The 20,760-nt window shown below is 36.9% G+C and overlaps 1 protein-coding gene across 1 annotated transcript in view; it reads left to right on the plus strand.

Annotated features, from left to right (window-relative positions):
- GABRG3 (gamma-aminobutyric acid type A receptor subunit gamma3) overlaps positions 1–20,760 on the plus strand; it is a 631,894-nt gene that overhangs the window by 591,731 nt on the left and 19,403 nt on the right. The window contains exon 7 of the mRNA XM_045795326.2: positions 18,777–18,929. Within this exon, the coding sequence (XP_045651282.2) occupies positions 18,777–18,929 (153 nt within the window). The remainder of the gene's footprint in view (positions 1–18,776; positions 18,930–20,760) is intronic.

A 20,760-nucleotide genomic window follows, 5' to 3' on the forward strand; every position in this document is an offset into this window, starting at 1 on the left:
AATTATAAAAATCCGCTAGATGGAATAAATAGCAGGCTGGAGGAAGCAGAGGAACAAGTTAACAACCTGGAATCCAGAGTAATGGAAAAGAATGAAGCTGAGCAGGTGAGAGAAAAGAAAACGCCAAATGAGATAGATTAAAGAACTCAGCGACTTCATTAAGTGTAATAACATTTGCATAATACGTATCCCAGAAGAAGAAGAGAGAAAGGGATTAGAAAATGTATTAGAAGAAATAATAGCTGAAAAGTTTCCTGATCTAGGGAAGGAATCCAGATCCAGGAGGCACAACAAAATCAGCCAAAGGAAGTCCACATTAAAATACATAGTAATCAAAATGGCAAAAGTAGTGGTAAAGAGAGAATTTTAATAGCAGCAAGAGAAAAGAAGACATTTATATACAAGAGAAACCCCATAAGGCTACTAGCAGATTTTTCAGCAGAAACTTTACAGGCCAGAAGGGGGTTGCATGATATGTTCAAAGTGCTGAAAGGGAAAAATCTACAGCCAAGAATACTCAATCCACCAAGGCTATTTTTTAGAATAGGAGAAATAAAGAGTTTCCCAGACAAATAAAAGCTAAAGGAGTTCATGACCACTAAACCAGCCCTACAAGAAATGTTAAAGGGGACTCTGAGTGGAAAGGAAAGACCATAACTAAGAATTAGAAAAGTAGGAAATACAAAAGCAGTAATAATATCTGTAAAACCCAATCAAGGCATCAAGGCATTCACAAGATAAAAATATATAAAATATGAGACTATATACCTAAAACCTTAGGGACAGAGGAGTAAAGAATGGGTTCAAACTTAGGTGACCAAACTTAATATAGACTGCTCTATGTAGAAGATGTTATATACAAATCTAATGGTAACCACACTCAAAAACCAGTAATAGACATGCAACAAATAAAGGGAAACACATCCAAGTATATCACTAAAGAAAGCCAATAAAAGGTGAAAGAGAGCAAGAGAAGAAAGGATCAGAGAAGAACTACAAAAACAACTACAAAACAAGTAACAAAAAGGCAATAAATACAAATATATAAATAATTACTTTGAATGTAAATGGGCCAAATCCTCCAATCAAAAGACAAGGGTGACAGAATGGATAAATCTCAAGTCCTATGTATATATAAGCTGCCTGCAAGAGACACACTTCAAACCTAAAGATAATTGCAGATTGAAAATGGAGAAATATTTATCATGAAAATGGATGTCAAAAAAGGCAGGACAGCAATACTTAAATTAAACAAATAGACTTTGTAAAAAAGACACTAATAAGAGATGAAGGACACTATATAATAATAAAGGGAACAACCCAACAAGAAGATATGGCACTTGTAAATATTTATGCACCCAAAATGAGAGCACCCAAATATATAAAACATTTAGTAGAAAACATAAAGGAACTAAGCAATAGTACGCAATAACAGTAGGGGACTTTAACACTCCACTTACATCAATGGACAGATCATCCGAACAAAAAACCAACAAGGAAACAATGACTTTGAATGACACACTGAACCAAATAGATTTAATAGACACATTCAGAACATCCCTTCCTAACACAACAGAGTGCACATTCCTTTCAGGTGTACGTGGAACATTCTCCAGAATGGTTCACATGTTAGGCTACAAAACAAGTCTCAACAAGTTTAAAAAGATCAAAATTATACCATATATCTTTTCTTTTTTTTTCTTATAATAATATTTTTTTATTATATTATGTTAGTCACCATACAGTACATCCTGGTTTTTGATGTAAAGTTTGATGATTCATTAGTTGTGTATAACACCCAGTGCACCCTGCAATACATGCCCTCCTTACTACCCATCACCAGCCTATCCCATTTCCCCACCCCCCTCCCCTCTGAAGCCCTCAGTTTGTTTCTCAGAGTCCATAGTCTCTCATGCTTCATTCCCCCTTCTGATTACCCCCCCTTTCGTTATCCCTTTCTTCTCCTACTGATCTTCCTAGTTCTTATGTTCCATAGATGAAAGAGACCATATGATAATTGTCTTTCTCTGCTTGACTTATTTCACTTAACATTATCTCCTTCAGTGCCATCCATGTTGCAGCAAATGTCGAGAAATCGTTCTTTTTGATGGCTGAGTAATATCCCATTGTATATATGGACTACGTCTTCTTAATCCAGTCATCTGTTGAAGTGCATCTCAGCTCCTTCCACAATTTAGCTATTGTGGACAATGCTGCTATGAGCATTGGGGTGCATGTGGCCCTTCTCTTTACTACGTCTCTATCTTTGGGGTAAATACCCAGTAGTGCAATGGCTGGGTCATAGGGTAGCTCAATTTTTAACTTTTTAAGGGACCTCCACACTGTTTTCCAGAGTGGCTGTACCAACTAGCATTCCCACCAACAATGTAGGAGGGATCCCCTTTCTCCACATCCTCTCCAACAATTGTTGTTTCTTGCCTTGTCAATTTTTGCCATTCTAACTGGCGTAAGGTAGTATCTTAGTGTGGTTTTGATTTGAATTTCCCTGATGGCTAATGATTTTGAACATTTTTTCATATGTCTGTTAGCCATTTGTATGTCTTCATTGGAAAAGTGTCTGTTCATATTTTCTGCCCATTTTATGATTTGTTTATTTGTTTTTGTGTATTGAGTTTGAGAAGTTCTTTGTAGATCTTGGATACCATATATCTTTTCTGACCACAGTGCTATGAAGCTAGAAATAAACCACAAGATAAAATCTGGAAAGACACAAATACTTGGTGGTTAAATAACATGCTACTAAACAATGAACAGGTCAACCAAGAAATTAAAAGATAAATCAGAATTACATGGAGATGTATCAATTGTCAAATAGGTATTATGCAAGAATGCAGTGAACTGTTGTAAAATCACTTTTTAATGGAAAAGTTTGTACAGATTAAATATTAAAGAACACTAAAAAAAAAAAAAAAAAAGAATTACATGGAGAGAAATTAAAATGAAGACAAAATGGTCCCAAATCTTTGGGAGGCAGCAAAAGCAGTTCTAAGAGGGAATCTTATAGCAATATAGGCCTACCTAAAAAAGCAAGAAAAATCTCAAATAAACAACCTAACCTTACACCTAAAGTAGCTAAAAAAGAAGAATAAAGAAAAACCAAAAGGTTAGAGCAGAAATAAATGAAACCAGGAGCTGGTTCTTTGTAAAGATCAATAAAATTGAAAAACCTCTAGGCAGACTCGTTAAAAAAAAAAAAAAAAAAAAACCCACACACAAACCTCAAATAACTTACCTAAACTGAAGCAGGAAGAGATAGAAAATTTGAACAGGCTGATTACCAGAAATGAAATTGAGTCAGTAATCAAAAAACTTCCAAAAAACAAAGTCCAGGATCAAAGGTCTTCACAGATGAATTCTACCAAACATTTAAGAAGAGTTAGTACTTATTCCTCTCAAACTTTTTCAAAAAAATAGAAAGGGAAGGAAAACTTCCAAATTCTTTCTGAGGACAACATTATCTTAATACCAAAACTAGATAAAGAAACTACGAGAGAGAGAGAGAGAACTGCAGGTCAGCATCTCTGATGAACACAGATGCAAAAATCCTCAAAAAATATTAGCAATCCCAATCCAACAATACATTAAAAAAAATCATTCACCATGATTAAGTGGGATTTATTCCTGGGATGCAAGAATGGTTCAATGTTCTCAAATCAATCAACATGATACATCACATCAATAAGAGAAAGGATAAACACCATATGATCACTTCAATAGATGCAGAAAAAGCATTCGACAAAGTACGTCTATTCATGATAAAAACCCTCAACAAAGTACGTTTAGAGGGAACATACCTCAACACAATAAAGGCCTTATACGAAAAACCCACAGCCACATCATACTCAATGGGGGAAAACCTGAGAGATTTCCTCTAGGGTTTGGAACAATAGAATGTCATTCTTACCACTTTGATTCAACATAGTACCAGAACTCCCAGCAACAGCAATCAGACAAAAGAAAGGAATAAAAGGCATCCAAATTGGTAAGGAAGAAGTAAAACTTTATCTATTTGCAGATGTCATGATTCTATATAGAGAAAACCCTAAGGACTCCAAACAAAAACTACTAGAACTCATAAATGAATTCAGTAATTACAGTCACATCATACAAAATCAACAACAGAAATCCAGTGCATTTCTATACACCAATAATGAGGTAGCAGAAAGAGAAATTAAGAAAACAATCCCATTTACAGTCACCAAAAGTAATAAAATACCTAGGAATAAACGTAGCCAAAGAAGTGAAGACTTATACTCTAAAAACTGTAAAACACTGGTAAAAGAAATTGAAGACGACAGAAAGAAATGAAAAGACATTCCATGTTCATGAATTGGAAGAACAAATATTGTTAAAATATCTATACTACCTAAAGCTATCTACAGATTTAATGCAATTCCTATCAAAATACCAACAACATTTTTCACAGAACTAGAACAAAGAATCCTGAAATTTGTATGGAACCACAAAAGACCCAGAATAGCCAAAGCAATTTTGGGGGGATAAAAGGGCAAAGCTGGAGGCATCACAATTCCAGACTTCAAGTTACATTACAAACCTGTATTAGTCAAGACAGTATGGTATTGGCACAACAATAGACACATGGGTCAAGGGAACAGAATAGAAAGTCCAGAAACAAACCCACTGTTATATGGTCAGTTAATCTTTGGCAAAGGATATGAGAATAAGCAATCAGAGAAAGTCTCTTCAACAAGTGCTTTTGGGAAACTGGACAGCTACATGCAAAAGAATTAAACTGGACCACTTCATTATACCATACACAAAAATAAACTCAAAATTGATTGAGGACCTACACGTGAGACCTGAAACCACAAAACTCCTTGAAGAGAGCACAGGCAGTCATTTCTTGACCATCAGATGTAGCATCTTTTTTCTGGGTGCATCTCCTGAGGCAATGGAAACAAAAGCAAAAATAACTATTGGGACTACATGAACATAAAAAGCTTCTGCATAACAAAGGAAACAACCAAGAAAACTAAAAGGCAACCTACTTAATGGGAGAATATACTTGCAAGTGACATATCTGATAAAGGGTTAGTATCCAAAATATATCAAGAACTTAAACAACTCAATACTAAAAACCAAATAATCCAATTATAGGAAAAGATGCTTAACATTGCTCATCATCAGGGAAATGCAAATCAAAACCACAATGACATATCACCTCACGACTCTGGGAATGGCTAAAATGAAAAATTCAATGGATGCCTGGGTGGTTCATTTGGTGAAGTGTCTGTCTTCAGCTCAGGTCATGATCCCAGGGTCCCTTGGATCCAGTCCTGCATCAGGCTCCTTGCTCAGCAGGGAGCCTGCTTCTCCCTCTGCCTGCTGCTCTCCCTGCTTGTGCTCCCTTTCCTTTCTCTCTCTCTCACTGACAAACAAATAAATAAAAATCTTTTAAATAAATAAATAAAATAAACTCAAGAAACAAAAGTGCTGGGGAGAGTGTGGAGAAAAAGGAAAGCTCTCACACTATTGGTTAGAATGTAAACTGGTGCAGCCACTATGGAAGACAGTATGGAAGTTCTTCAAAAAATTAAAAATAAAAACTACCCTACAATCCAGTAACCACACTACAGTGTATTTACCCCCCAAAATACAAAATTACTAATTTGAAGGGATATGTACACCCTTATGTTTGTTGCAGCATAATTTCTTTTTTATTTTTTTTAAGATTTTATTCATTTATGTGACAGAGAGACAGCCAGCGAGGGAGGGAACACAGCAGGGGGAGTGGGAGAGGAAGAAGCAGGCTCCTAGCGGAGGAGCCTGATGTGGGGCTCGATCCCAGAACACCGGGATCACGCCCTGAGCCGAAGGCAGACGCTTAACCCCTGTGCCACCCAGGCACCCCTAGAGGTACTTGAAAGTATAAAGTTAAGATATTCTACATAGAAAACCCAAAAGACAAAATCCATAGAAATTATTATTCAAATTAATAAGATTTTAAAGATAGCTGGATATAAGATTCATATTAAATATCGTTTCTGTATACTAGCAATATAGAGTTATAAAATGTAATTTACGTAGAAATATCATTTATATTTAAATATGTCATTGTCCATAACAACAGAATATATATCCAACAACAATTAAATTTAACACAAAACATGCCAAGAAATTGAATATCTTATTGAAGGATATTGAAATTGAAATGAGTAATACCTTATGAGGGCTAAAATTTTGTTTTGCTAAGAGCTCTACTTCTAGATAGCCACATTGAACTATTAATAAATGAAGATACATTAATTTATTGATATATTCCAATAAAAATACCCAAAGTGTTTATTGAGGAACTTTTCTTTTTTTTAAGATTTTGTTCATTTATTTGAGAGAGAGTGAGAGAGAGCACAAGTCAAGAGTAATGCAGAGAGAATGAAAGAAGCAGACTCCCCATTGAGCAGGGAGCCAGACATGCAGCTCTAACCTAGCATGACCTGAGCTGAAGGTAGATACTTAACAAACTGAGCCACCTAGGCAGCCCAATGAACTTTTCAAACTGTACAGTTTATATAGAAACACAAAGACCCAAGGTTAGCCTTGGTATGTTTGGAGAAGAATACTAAGGTTGAGGATTTTTCTACTAGTAATCAATGCTGTTGTGTTATTTTTCCATCTCTCTTTTTTTCCAGTTTTATTGCAATATTATGAACATATAACATTGTTGTACATTTCAGGTGTACATGTATATATACATGTATACGTTGCATAATGACTACCACAATAGGATTAATTAACACCTCTGCCACCTTACATAATTACCTTTTTTGTGGTAAGAACATTACAGATTTACTCTCTTAGCAAGTTTCAAATATATAATACAGCAGGATAACTATAGTGACTATGTTGTATATTAGATTCCCTAGAACATATTATTCCTATAACTGGAAGTTTTTAACTTTTGACCAGCATCTCTCCATTTCCCCAATCTTCCCCATCCCTACCCCAGGCAACCACAATTCTACTCTCTGTTTCTACGAGTTTGGTATTTTTATAGTCTACTTATAAATGAGATCATAAAATATTTTTCTTCTTTCTCTGACTTATTTCACTCAGATAATGCCCTCAAGGTCCAGCCATGTGTTTTGTTGCAAATGGCAGAATTTCCTTCTTTCTCATGGCTGGAAAATACTCAATTTTATATATATAATATATGTATATATTATATATAATCTCTTATTCATTTCTATAAATATATAAAATGCATATATATCTTTTATCCATGTATCCATTTATCTGTACATGAACACTTAGGCTGCTTCCATACCTTGGCAGTCATAAATAACACTGCAATGAACATGGGATACAGTATCTCTTTGAGATACCTTTGGATATATACCCAGAAGTGAGATTGCTAGATTATATGGTAGTTCTATTTTTAATTTTTTGAGGATCCTCCGTATTGTTTTCCATAGTGGCTTCACCAACTTATATTCCCACCGAAAGTGCATAAGAGTTCTCTTTCTTCCACATCCACTTCAGTACTTATTTCTTGTCCTGTTGATATTAGCTGTTCTAGAAATATAGGGTGATATCTTATTATGGTTTTGATTTGCATTTCCCTAATATTATGGATCCTGGACATCTTTTCATGTATCTGTAGGCCATTTATATGTCTTCTTAGGAAAAATGTCTATTTTGATTCTTAGCCCATTTTTAATCAGGTTTATTCTCTGTTGAATTCCTTATATATATTTTGGGTATTAACCTGTTATCAGATATAGGTGTCTTTTTCTTCCATTCCATTGGTTGTCTTTACATTTGTTGATATGCAGAAGTATTTTAGTTCCATAGAGTCCCACTTGCTTGATTTTTCTTTTGTTGCTTGTGTTTTTGGTATCAAAACCACAAAAAAATTTTGCCGAGACCAGTGTTAAGGAATTTTTCCTCTATGTTTCTTACAGGAGTTTTATATTCTAAGGAACTAACATTGAAGTCTTTGAACCATTTTGAGTTAATTTTTTGTGAATGGTATAAGATAGGGAATCAATTTTATTACTTTGCATGTGATTATCCAGTTTTCCAATTTATTGAAGAGATTATTTCCCTTATTGAATATTTTTAACTTCTTGGTCAAATATTAATTGACCATATATGTGGATGTTTATTTCTGGGCTCTCATTCTGTTCCATTTGTCTATTTTAATCCCAGTAGTATAGTGTTTTGATTACTATAGCTTTGTAATATAGTTTGAAATCAGAAAGTGTGATTCCTCCACTTTTCTTCTTCCTCAGGATTACTTTGGCTGGTTAGGGTCTAATGGCAGTGCACAGACCTGTGCTGAGAGCTGACTTGAGGACTAGCCTTAGGGTGAGGTTCAGTCTTCTGGTTTGGCCTTAGGGGGATGTTCATAGTGTTGCTGACATTCAGGTTTTTTGCTAGAATCATGCTCTCCAGCAACATCCTGGGGGTTGCCAGTAGTACAGTTTCCTTCTGTGTTCCTGCCTGATTAGTGTGGCATCAACCAGGTGTCCCAAACCCACTGTGCCCACAGACGTAGGGTTTAGACCACAGGTCAGGGCCTCATCCAGGGCTGGTGTTAGGGTTATGCTCTGGGAGTTGGTAGCGGTCTATCCAACGGCACTGTGCAGACCTGCCCTGAGGGCTGAGTTGAGGGTGAGCATTAGGGTGAAGTTCAGGGTTCATGTTCTGTTTCAGAGACTAGGCATATAATGGGGCTGAGGGTCAGGTTTTCACTAGAATCATACTCTTTAACGGCACCCTGGTGGTTGCACCTGGCATGGTTTCCTTCTGTATTCTTGACTGATTTGTCCTGCACCAGTCTTGTGTCCCAAACCCATCTTTCCTCAGACTTAGCATTCGGGACCAGGTAGGGCCAGAGCCATGTCTAGGGTTAGGGTGAGTTCCTGAGAGATAGTAGGGACCTATCCGATGGCAGTGCAGAGACCTAACCTGAGGGCTGAGTTGAGAGGTAGAAATAGGGTGAGTCTCTGACTTCCACTTTAGCGTCAGGGGGATGCTTATAATGTTGCTGAAGTTTAGGTTTTTCACTAGAATAATGCTCTCCAGCAACTTACCAGGGGTTGCAAGTGGTATAGTTTCCCTCTGTGTTTCTCCCTGATTAGTCTGGCATTGACCAGGTGTCCTAAATTCATTGTGCCCTCAGACCTATGTTTCAGGCTGGGTCAGGGCCACACCCAGGACTAGGGTTAGGGTTATGGTACAGGAGATGGTAGGAGCCTATCCAATAGCAGTGTGGAGACCAGGCCTGAGGTCTGAGTTGAGGAAGAGCTAAGTTGAGGGTGAGGCTCAGGGTTAGGATTTCACATGATGGGGCTAAATTTTTTATTAGAATCATACTGTCCGGTAGCACCCTGTTGTTGCACATCGCACAACTTCCTTCTGAATTCTTGTCTGATTTGTTTTGTGCCAGTCTTATCTCCCAAATCCCATCTATCTTCAGACCTAGCATTCAGGTCCGGGTAGGTCCAGAGCCATGCCTATGGTTAGAGTGAGGATCCAGGAGACAGTAGGCATCTATCCAATGGCAGTGCAGAGACCTGGTCTGAGGACTGAGTTGAAGACTAGCATTAGGGTGAGGCTCCAGCTTCCGGTTTGGCCTCAGAAGAATGCTCATAATGTTGCTGAGTTTTAGGTTTTTCACTAGAATCATACTCCCCAGCAACACCCCAGGGGTTGCAAGTGGCATGGTTTCCTTCTGTGTTCTTGCCTGATTCGTCTGGCATGACCAGGTGTCCCAAATCCATGGTGCCCTCAGAACTAAGGTTTGGACCTATTACTGCCAAAGCCAGGGCTAGCGTTGGGGTTATGGACCGGGAGTCAATAGGGTCCTATCCAATGGCACCACAGAGAACTTCCCTGAGGGCTGGTTGAGGGTGATGCTCAGGATTCATGTTCAGGTCCAGGGACTACACAAATGATGGGGCTGAGGGTCAGGTTTTACCTAGAATCATGATCTCTAATGGGATCTCAGTGGTTGCACCTGACATGGTTTTCTCCTGTATTCTCGGCTGATTCATCAACGGGGAGTCTATGTCCCAAATCCCATCTTTGCTGAGACTTGGCATTCAGGCCCAGGGAGGGACAAAGCCATGCCTATGCTTAGGGTGAAGATCCAGGACGGTATGGACCTATCATTTCTATCTGGACTGATCTTTGTTTTTTTCTTCCTCCTGCTAACTGGGCTTAGTTTGATCTTCTTTTTTTATTTCCATGAGATGTAAAAGTAAGTTCGTTTGTTTGAGATCTTTCTTTCTTCTTAAAGTTAGTATTTGTCACTATAAAGTTCCCTCTTAGAATTGGGTTTGCTACATCCCATGGTACGTTTTGTTTTCATTTTTATTTGGTTCAAGAATTGCTTTTATTTCTCTTGAATCTCTTCTTTGACCCACTGATTTTTCAGGAGTGTGGGGTTAAATTTCCACATATTTACAGATTTTTTTTTTCTTTTTTTCCTGTTACTGATTTGTACATTCATACCATTGTGGTTAGAAAAAGAATTGGCATGATTTTAATCTTCTTGAATTTGTTAAGACTTGTTTTGTGACCTAACATATGATCTATCCTGGAAGATGTTCCCTATGCACTTCAGAAGAATTGTATGCTTGCTGCTGTTGGATGGAATGTTCTGAATATGTCTGCTAGGTCCATTTGGTCTTAGGTATAGTTCAAGTCCAACATTTCCTTATTGATTCTCCATCTGAATGATGTCCCTATTGTTGCAAATGGGGTATTGAAGTCCCCTACTATATTTGTACTATTGTCTAGTTCTTTCTTCAGATTTGTTAGTAATTGCTTAATATATTTAGGTGCTCCAACGTTGGGTGCACTTATATTGACAATTATTATATCTTCTTGATGAATCAACTTCTTTGACATTACACAATGACCTTCTTTGTCTCTCGCTACAGCTTTTGAGTTGAAGTCTTTTTTGTCTGACATAAGTATATCTAACCTTGCTATCTTTTGTTTTCCACTTGCATGGAATTTCTCTTTCCATCCCTTCCCTTTCAGCCTATGTATGTCTTTAAAGCTGAAATCTCCTATAGGCAGCATATAGTTAGATCTTCTTTTTAATCTATTCAGCCACTATATGTTTTTAATTGGAGAATGTATTCTATTTACATTTAAAGTAAATAGGGTTGCCTGGGTGGCTCAGTTGGTTGGGCATCTGCCTTTGGCTCAGGTCATGATCCCAGGGTCCTGGGATCGAGTCCCGCATCGGGCTCCTTACTTAGTGGGAAACCGACTTCCCCCTCTACCTGTCCTCTGCTTGTGCTCTCTCTCTCTCTCTCTGATAAAAAAACAAATAAACAAATAAATAAAACCTTTTTAAAAATTTAAAAAGTAAAGTAATCATTGATAAGTATGTACTTACTAATCCTGTCCTATTCATTGTATTCTGGCTGTTTCATAAACCCCTTATTCCTTTCTTTCTCTCTTGCTGTCTTCCTTTATAAATTGATGACTTTCCATTATAGTATTCTTTTATTCTCTTCTCTTTATCTTTTGTATATCTACAGTAGCCTTTATTTCTGTAGGACAGTAGTTTTTGCCTTACAGTTACCCCGAGTATTAAATAAAATATCTTACAGCTGTAACAGTTTATTTTACATTATTGCATTAAAATGCTATTCTTTTATTCCCCCTCCTTTATTTAATTTTTTAAATATTTTTGATATCAGAATTCACCTCTTTTTTTGGTACCCATTAATAAGTTATTGTAACTATAATTATTTTTAATACTTTTTTCCTTTAGCCTTTATACTGTTGGTTAACACCACCATATTACAGATATTGGAATATTCTGAATTTGACTATATAACTTACCTTTACTAGTGTGTTGTACATTTTCATGTTTTTATGTTACTAATTAGCTTCCCTTTTGTTTCAACTTGAATTCCTTTCAGCATTTCTTTTAAGGCAAGTCTAGTGGTGATGGACTCCCTCAGCTTTTTTTGTTTGGGAAACCCTTTATCTTGCCTTTATTTCTGTAGGACAACTTGCAAGGTAAAATATCCTTTTTTGGCAGATTTTTTTTCCTTCAGCACTTTGGACATATCACTCCACTCTCTCTTGGCCTGCAAGGTTTCTGCTGAGAATTATGCTGATAGCCTCATTGGGGTTCCCTTGTATGAGAGCAATTTGCTTTTCTTTTTCTGCTACTAATGTTCTGTCTCTTTTATTTTAGTAAGTTTTATTACAATGTATTTTGGAGAAATTGTTTTAGATTGAAATGTTGGGGTTACCTATCAGCTTCATGATCTTGGATGTCCAAATCTTTCCCCAGATTTGGGAAGTCTCAGTCAGCCATTATGTATTTAATTAAATGTTTTATATGCATCTGTGTCTCTGTTCCTTCTGGGACTCTAATAATTGGCAAAATATTTCTACTAATAATATTCTATAGATCAAATAGATTTTCTTCACTCTTTTTTCTTCTTCTTTTATTCTTTTTTGACTGAGTAATTTCAACGGTCCTGTTTTCCTATTTTACAGATTCTTGCTTCTGATTGATCAAGTCTGCTGTTGATGCTTTCTATTGCATTTTTTCACCTCATTAATTATATTCTTCAGCTCCAGAATTTGTTTAGTTCTTTTTGTGTGTGTGTGATTCCTATTTCTTTCTCAAACTTCTCATTTTTTGTGTGACTTGTTTTCCTGATTCTATTAAATTGTCTTCCTGGGGTTTTTTGTACTTCAATGAGTTTCCTTAAAACAGCTATTTTGAATTCTTTATTGGGTAAACCACAGATCTCCATGTTTGGGGTCGATTATTGGAAAATTATCATGATCTTTTTTGGGATCACGTTTCCTTAGTTTTTTATATTCCTTTAAGTCTTGCATTGCTGTCTTTGCATTTGAAGTAGTAGTCACTTCCTATAGTCTTTACATACTGACTTTGGGGGATAAATAACTTGCATCAGCCCTGCTAGGGATTCTGAGTCTTTCTCATACTTTTCCCATATTTAAACTTGTGTGCCTTCTCTCAATCCTGAAAAGCCATAGTGGATGCTGACAGCCTCTCTTGCTTTCCCTGGTGTTTTGCTGAGTGCACAAGTTTGTAGTTTCTACCAGGCCTACGGATTTGGGTGACTTTTCTGTGTGCTCACTAACCATCTGCTAAAGCTTGCACTCACCACCACTGAGAATGCACATAGGGAGCTAGCCACTGTTGGGGGAGGGAGTGGCACACAGAGAACTAGAGGTGTCTGTGGGCCTGCTAGGGAGGTCTATAGGTGAGGTTTCCCCAGCAACTTGTTGGCAGACCTCCTGATGGAGTCTATGAGACTATTAGTAGGTTCTGTGTCCCTTTATTATGTTCCATTCCAAGCCCTGGCTGCTGTTCTCTAAGTGCCCACCACCCACCAGTCATGCAGGTCAAGACTCAGCACTCTGTGTGAAAGGAGAGAGAAATGGGCCTCATTAGCAGCATCCCACACAGCTGGGGAAGCCAGGCACTCAGTCACACTTTCTCACTTTCCCCTGTGGAAGAAATCAGAGACCAAGAAGATCTCTCTTGTCATTGAGCTCTGCTGCTTTGGGGGATGGGTGATATAGCTAGAATCAATGTGTCCAGTCTCAGATTTTTTTGCTCTAGCAGTGTGCTTTAACATCTCCATTGACTCCTGGACTTCCACAAAGACTCTCTCATCTGTCTCTCTCATCTGGCAAATGTCTAAATCAGTGTTCTTCAGAGACTCCCAGATAGTGACCAACAGGGCTGGAGCTGGTTCATGAGCCATTTTATGGTCCACAGCTGGGACCTATTACTCAACACACAGTAGGTGTGACTTTTCATGGGTCCCTTGGCATATGGTGCTAGCAACAGAACCAATGACAAGTGGGGCTGTGGATGAGTCCTCAGGCAAACAGAACTGTTTTTAGGTTTGATGAGTCAGTTGCCTCAGTAAAAGTCTGTTTTGTTTTGTCAAAATGGCTGACTTCATTCTTGAATAGCACCAGGATTTCATAGTCTTCTACCTGGATCCCACAGCTTCCACAAAGGCACAAAGATGGATGGATGTCAAATTAGTGTTATCGAGGGGAAATATGTTTGAGGGACATCTTATTTGGCCATCTTGTTGATGTCACGCTCCCCTAATTTTTCATTTCTTTGTAATGGATTACCACACATTTAGTGGCTTAAAACAACACATTTATAATTCAGTTGTTTCTCTGAGTAAAAAGCATGGATGTGGCTTAGCTCAGTCCTCTGTTTAGGCTCTCTTAAGGCTGCAATTGGGGCATTGGCTGAGCTTCATTCTCATCGGGAGGCTTGGCTAAGGAAGAATCTACTCCTGAACTCATTAGGTTGTTCACAGAGTTTGTTATTTGTAGCTGTGGAACTAATGGTGGCTCACTTCTTCAAGACCAGAAGGAGAATCTTTCCTCATGAAAGTCCCAGCCTATCTTTAAAGGGTTTTCACCTGACTGAGTCAGGTCCACCCATGATAATTTCTCTTTGGATTCACTTGAATTCAACAGATCTCAAAATCCATTCACTTTTGCTCTATAAAGTGACCTGATCAAGGAAGTGACAGGTTACATTCTATTGGTTAAAACAAAATCACAGGTTCTTCTCACACTCAAAATGAGAGAATTGTAAGAGTGTGTGATTAGTTTGGGGTCATTTTAGGGTGTGTCTCCCAGTTTTAATAATTAAGATAATGTGGTAATTGTACAAGAATTGACATGTAGAAATAGATCCATACACATATGGATACGTGAATAAAACAGATCCATACTTATATGGACATGTGAGGTGGCATTGTGAATGACTGAGGCTGACAATGAATGATGCTGTGAGAACTGATCATGGAATTTAAGAAATTAAATTTGAAGAAGAATAACTATGTATAAAAATAAAAACAAAACTTATAGACAAAAACAATACAATATATTTATGATCTTAGGTTAGGAAACAGATTCTCAATAGTACTAACAATAACAAAAGGTTGATAGATTCGATTTCTTAAAATGAAGAATTCAGTTTCATGAACAGATGTCATAAACAAAAGAAAAAGACAAGTCTTCCCAGGGCAAACCTTTTTCTTTTCTTTTCTTTTCTTTTCTTTTTTTTTTTTTTTTTTTTGTACTGAATATTGCTTGTTAATTATAAGGACTTGGCTGGCTTTTGAAGGGTATTAACTTAGGATATTTTGAAAGGAGACCAAGGGAAGATACCTCTGTGAGGGGGTGAGAAGACATGGCCATCAAAAGAAGGGCAAATCTGGAGAAATAACAGTTATGTTTAAAAGAGATTCAAAGGAAGTTTTTGGTGCCTAATGTGTAATAAATAAACAAGGTTATCTATGACATGGAGTAAATAGTTCTTTCTGGAAACAATGCTGGGGTAAATGATGGAAGATGTGGCTGGCTAGTCTTTAGCTTTAAGGGAACATTCTGTATCTTATTAACCTTTGTACTTCCAACTTCATGAAACGCAGTATTAGCTTAATAAATTTTTATTTCATAAATATGTGTCATTGTGCTAAAAAGTAGTACTACACATGCTCTCCCAAAAAGTCTTCAATGCTTTCACATATTTTCCCTTACATTGGCTCAGGAAACACACACACACACACACACAAACACACACACATATGAACTATTAGCAAAGAGCAACTTGTTCTTATAATTCCACTAGGCCAAAGATGACTTTTTTTTTTTTTACCTTGACGTATCAAAGAGAAACATCTTTCAGTCCCTCACCAACTGTTTCTGTTCCATTTTCCCCTGGGGAAATAGGCATCAGGCATATTCCAGGGTGGATTCAGAGACCTCTGTGGATTCTAGATCTCTATTATTTGCCATAAGAGTCAACCAAAAACCCAGGTACCTTTGGTTTGGAAAGAACTGATCACAGAAAATCAAAACCATTCTGTTCCAGTTCATGAATTGCATTAGGAAAGCCACACATTGATAAGGGTGCATGGCTAAAACATCACGGGGCGGTGGGGGGGAAGCCTCCAAGAAACACAAAGCAGGAGCTGAGACTTCACACCCAAGTTGGAGCGACTGCGTCCATGGGGGTATGTGATTGTCTTTGTGGGTGAATGTGTGTGTGGGGGTATATGTACACTAGCAGAAGGGGAACAGATAGAAAGAACTACATTTTCTTCAGTCAAGAGCCCTAAAACCAGTGGCAAATATAATTTAGGCATGTAGTTGGCCCGTCTGAAGAAATTTCAGCCACAATTTTACACATATAGGGAAGAATTTTTGCCTCCTCTGAGGGTTTTTCCACCTCTCCTTTCCTCAGGCCTACACAAACAAATTAAGTGTATACAGAAACATGTGATGCATCTGAAAATTAGGACCCCATGGCCTCTTCCTTCCAATTTAGGATGAGTGGCACATTGGCTATGTGTTGGGCAATGAGCTAGAACCCACAGTTTCTCCTGCCACTGTTTCCTCAGGCATTTGTACACTCTGGAAGCTGGAATATTAGAACCACGGGGCTCTCTGGAACTGCTTCTTAGGGTGTGTCCCAAAACCTCACCAAGAACCAACTGAGTTATAGGATCAGGCCCCAGAATGTGGTCCTGACAGTCCATCTGTCTTTCATACCTGATAATGGGACATTCAGCGGACTTCTGAGTTAGGCAAAGGTGTATTTTGAGCACAGGTGTAGAGAGTCCATTTACTTCAGGTTGAGGGGAAGCAGATAGATTTGCTAAAATGAATTGTGTGTCTGCTCTGAAATTGTCCCTCTTTATCTTTCTCAGAAACCCACAATGGTAGCTGAAGAAATTATTCAATTCTGGATATTCCGTCAAGGCTGTGTTCATAACTGATTTATTATGTTTTGTTTTTCTGGCTATGTTTGTTTTCTGGTTGCCTTTAATTGAAATTTTATGTAAAAATTGATAGGCATTTAAATATCACACATAATTCAATAATATTTCCCCAGGAAATGATGTAACTTGGCATTCATGTTAGAAAAACATCTTTGTGTCTTTTGATTACTTCAGGTTAATCATTCTGATTTCTTTGTACTGAAATGCTAATTTGCTCAAAATTTTAAGCATTTCTTGGAAAATGATCTCAATATTGATGTTTCTATCAACCATTCTGCATATTGCTACAACAGAACACCACAAAAAATTTCTAGTTATTGGAAGACAGTTTTCATATGGGCTTAATGTAGTCTCCCTGTCAATCTTCTTAAGTAAAAATCGGACTTTCATTATGATCTTTTCATTAAATAAACACGAATCAATTGCTTATCATTAAGTAATATTGGTAAACAAGAGAGATATATTCTATAACGAACCAGTTTATTGGTCTGAAAAATATATTAGCAATAGAAATGAATTAATAAGAGTTGTTGGGAGGGGCTCAGTGAGGACTTCCTGGTAAACTAAGTGATTTCTAAGCTGAGATTCAAAGGTGAATGGAATAATTGGGATACAGGAGAAAGGAAAAGAAGAGCACCCTAAGCAGATGAGAAGAGATTTATTGGCCATGGGGAAGGATCTTGGTATATTTGAGGACCTGGGGAAACTCTGATGTCCAGAGTGCAAAGACTTCCTTTGCAAGGGGCAAGGGGCATTGCGTGCAGAATGGTATAGACCATAATAAAGTCATGACAATAATATGAGAATAGCAAGATGCTGGTGAAGGATTATAAGGAGAGAGATAGGCTCATATTTGTGTTTTAGAATGATCCTTTTGATGGTAGGACATAGAATGGTCTGGAGTGGGAAAGGGCTAGTTTTTAGGAGATAGGTGGGGAACTGTGATAAGATCTAGCACTTGTGGGGAAAGGAATTGAGAGCAATGCAGGAATTGAAGAAGGGAAAAGGAGGAGTCACAGGTGGCTTCTGGATTTCTGTCTTGCATAGTGAGAAGGACTTGGCTTTGGTGAGAGAAAAGCAGGCATTGATGTGGGGGAAGATGATAGTTCAGGTCTGGACATGGTGAGTTTCAGGTGCCAAAAGGCTGAATTCAGCATGTTGAAAAGTGAAGGTCAAATGGGAGGAGGGGGACAGACATGCTCTCAGCGGGAGGTTGCCCAGAAAGGACAGAAATAGAGATGATTTTGAAATAAAATGTCTAATGTATTAAACATGCACCCTCTCCTATCCCTCAGAGAATTTTATGGAATCTCTAGTAACAACTCTTTTATGGGGTGTCTTTGCTGTAGTAGGAGGAAGTAGAATGTCATAAAATGATTTCTTCTGTTTGTTTTCTGGGTTGGCACAGCCTAACTGCTGGAGTCATGAAAGGATAAAATCAACATAAAAATATCAAATAAAACATAAAATACAAGGTTGATAAGCTAAAATCATGCTATAAAAATAGAAATATAAAATTGTTACACAAATTTATATATGAAAGTTTATGATAGCTCTGTTACTATTGAAAAAGCAAAATGACTATGGATCTGCTTGAGGTTGGATTTTATTGTGTTACCCTTGATTTTAAACATGAAACATACAGAAGGATTCAAGCAATAATACTCATCGAGTAACAGTCTGTCACAGAACAGACGTGCATGTCTGTCTCCTCTATGAAGTAATATGTTTGTGTGTCTTTTCCAGTGACCAGTAAAATGTCTTGCACAGCCATGGATAAAATAAAGTCTGTAAAAAATAAGTTTAAGAACACCAGCATTTTGACCTATTTCACAATTTGACTTTATTGTAGTTGTATATTTTTATCCAAGTCATACATTTAACAAAATTATTTCCCTGAATTATGTTTTAATTAAAGAAAGTTGTTTTACTTTTGACAATGTTTTATTACAGGTGATTATGTTGTCATGACCATATATTTTGAATTGAGTAGAAGAATGGGATACTTCACTATTCAAACATACATTCCCTGTATACTGACTGTGGTTTTATCCTGGGTGTCATTTTGGATCAAAAAAGATGCTACACCAGCAAGAACAGCATTAGGTGAGTTTCAACTCTCCCACCATTTTGTATAATATTAATACAGAACTATTCATAAAAATATTTCCTGTGAGAGACCTTGTTCAAATGTAATTGATCTAATTTGAAGGCTCCATAAACTGTGCTTAGATTGTTTCAAGTAGTCAAATTAGACTCGTCTTTCTGACAATATAATTCCAAGTGTGCCACTTAAAATATGTTGGGTTAGAGATTAAGAACAAATCAATTGCATCATCTGATACTATGCTCTAAGGATGATGTCATCATAAAAATGTAGTCACAACCTGGGAATCTGACACACTGAAAAGTCTCATTACATTAGTGTAAAAGAGACAACTTTTCACACACTTTGAGGACTGAAGACATAACCGTAACGAAAGTTCTGATTGTGTATAGCAACTTTACCATCAAGCAAGAAAGTGATCATTCTTTTCAGCTATAATCTACACACTAAAGCTCAAAGTCTTTTCAGGAATTTTCCTCTGACCCCCAAAGTCCTCTTAATAAAACACTAAATTCCAGTGGTTTTAGAATTGTGCAACATTTTTATATCAATTTTTCTTTATGATAGGAATATTACCCAACTTTCAATATTTTGATTTGTGAAAACAGGTAATATATAAGACTGAATATAGAGTTTGTTTTCCCTGAAAAATATTTTTCAGAAAAGAGGGAGTTCCCCCAATTTCAAAATCCTTGCAAATCTCTCATATTACATGGTGTTTTTTTCTGCATTTGTTACTTTATTCTTTGTTCAACCAACAAAGTACTGTTTGAGCAAGATAAACTAACCTGTCATACCCCCATCAGTGTTAGTTTTGCATGCTTATAGAAAATAGATAACAGAATTGGTAAATTATCCAGCAAAGTTATAACACAAATTTAGTAACAATTCTTGGGGTTATGACCTCACAATTGCAAATACCAGCTTTCATAGTAAGCATGACTTAAAAAAATCAGCTTCTAAACAGTATAATATGTAGTAATGGTTGCATAACTTGAAGCTATGACAGTCCTGTCACCACAGTGACATTAAGGAGATAGAGATACTAGAAATGCTTTAGGATAAGAGATTTACAGTCCAGAAGAGTGGAGAAATCAACACCAGAATATTTGGTTAGGACACCAGAAAAAGCTGTTCCTTAGACGAAAGGGGGGGTACTCTAGACCCCCTCTAAATAAATCTTAAACCAAGCCATAACAAGATCAAGGAGAACCACCAGTAAATTAACTGTCATAAGAAAGCATTTAACATGGTTTTAAAAAGGATAATATACTTCATAACCTTTGTACTGTATCGTCCACAATATTGAGTATGAAACAAAAAAATTATTAGGCATTCTTAGAAGCAGGAAAATGTGACCCATGATCAAGAAAAAAAATAGTCAATATAAAAAGACAAATCTGGTGTTGAATCAGCAGACATGAGCTTTAAAACAGCTATTATAACAATGTTAAAGGACTTATAGAAAAATATGTTAATGAATGAACAGATGGATAATCGCAGCAGGTAAAGTATATTAAAAAGTAAACTCTAGAATGAAATGTATAATAGTTGAATTGAAAATTTTCACTAACTGGGCCTAATAGTAGATTGAAGATGGCAGGGAAAAAAGGTTGTGCATAATTGAAGACCATCATATAAAATATAAAATATCTAATCTGAAGAAGAGAGGGATAAAAAAATTTTTAAAAATGAACAAAGCCTCAGTGATTTGTAGGACAATATGAAGATGTATAACTGTAACTGGGGTTCCAGAATGAGAAAAGAAAATGAATGAGATAAAAAAATTTTAAGAAATGAGGTTAAGTTCCATAAGAACTAGGAGGATCG

This window comes from Ursus americanus, chromosome 28 (assembly GCF_024610735.1).
Source record: "Ursus americanus isolate L20-20 chromosome 28, mUrsAme1.1.p, whole genome shotgun sequence".
Classification (NCBI taxonomy): Eukaryota; Metazoa; Chordata; class Mammalia; order Carnivora; family Ursidae; genus Ursus; species Ursus americanus.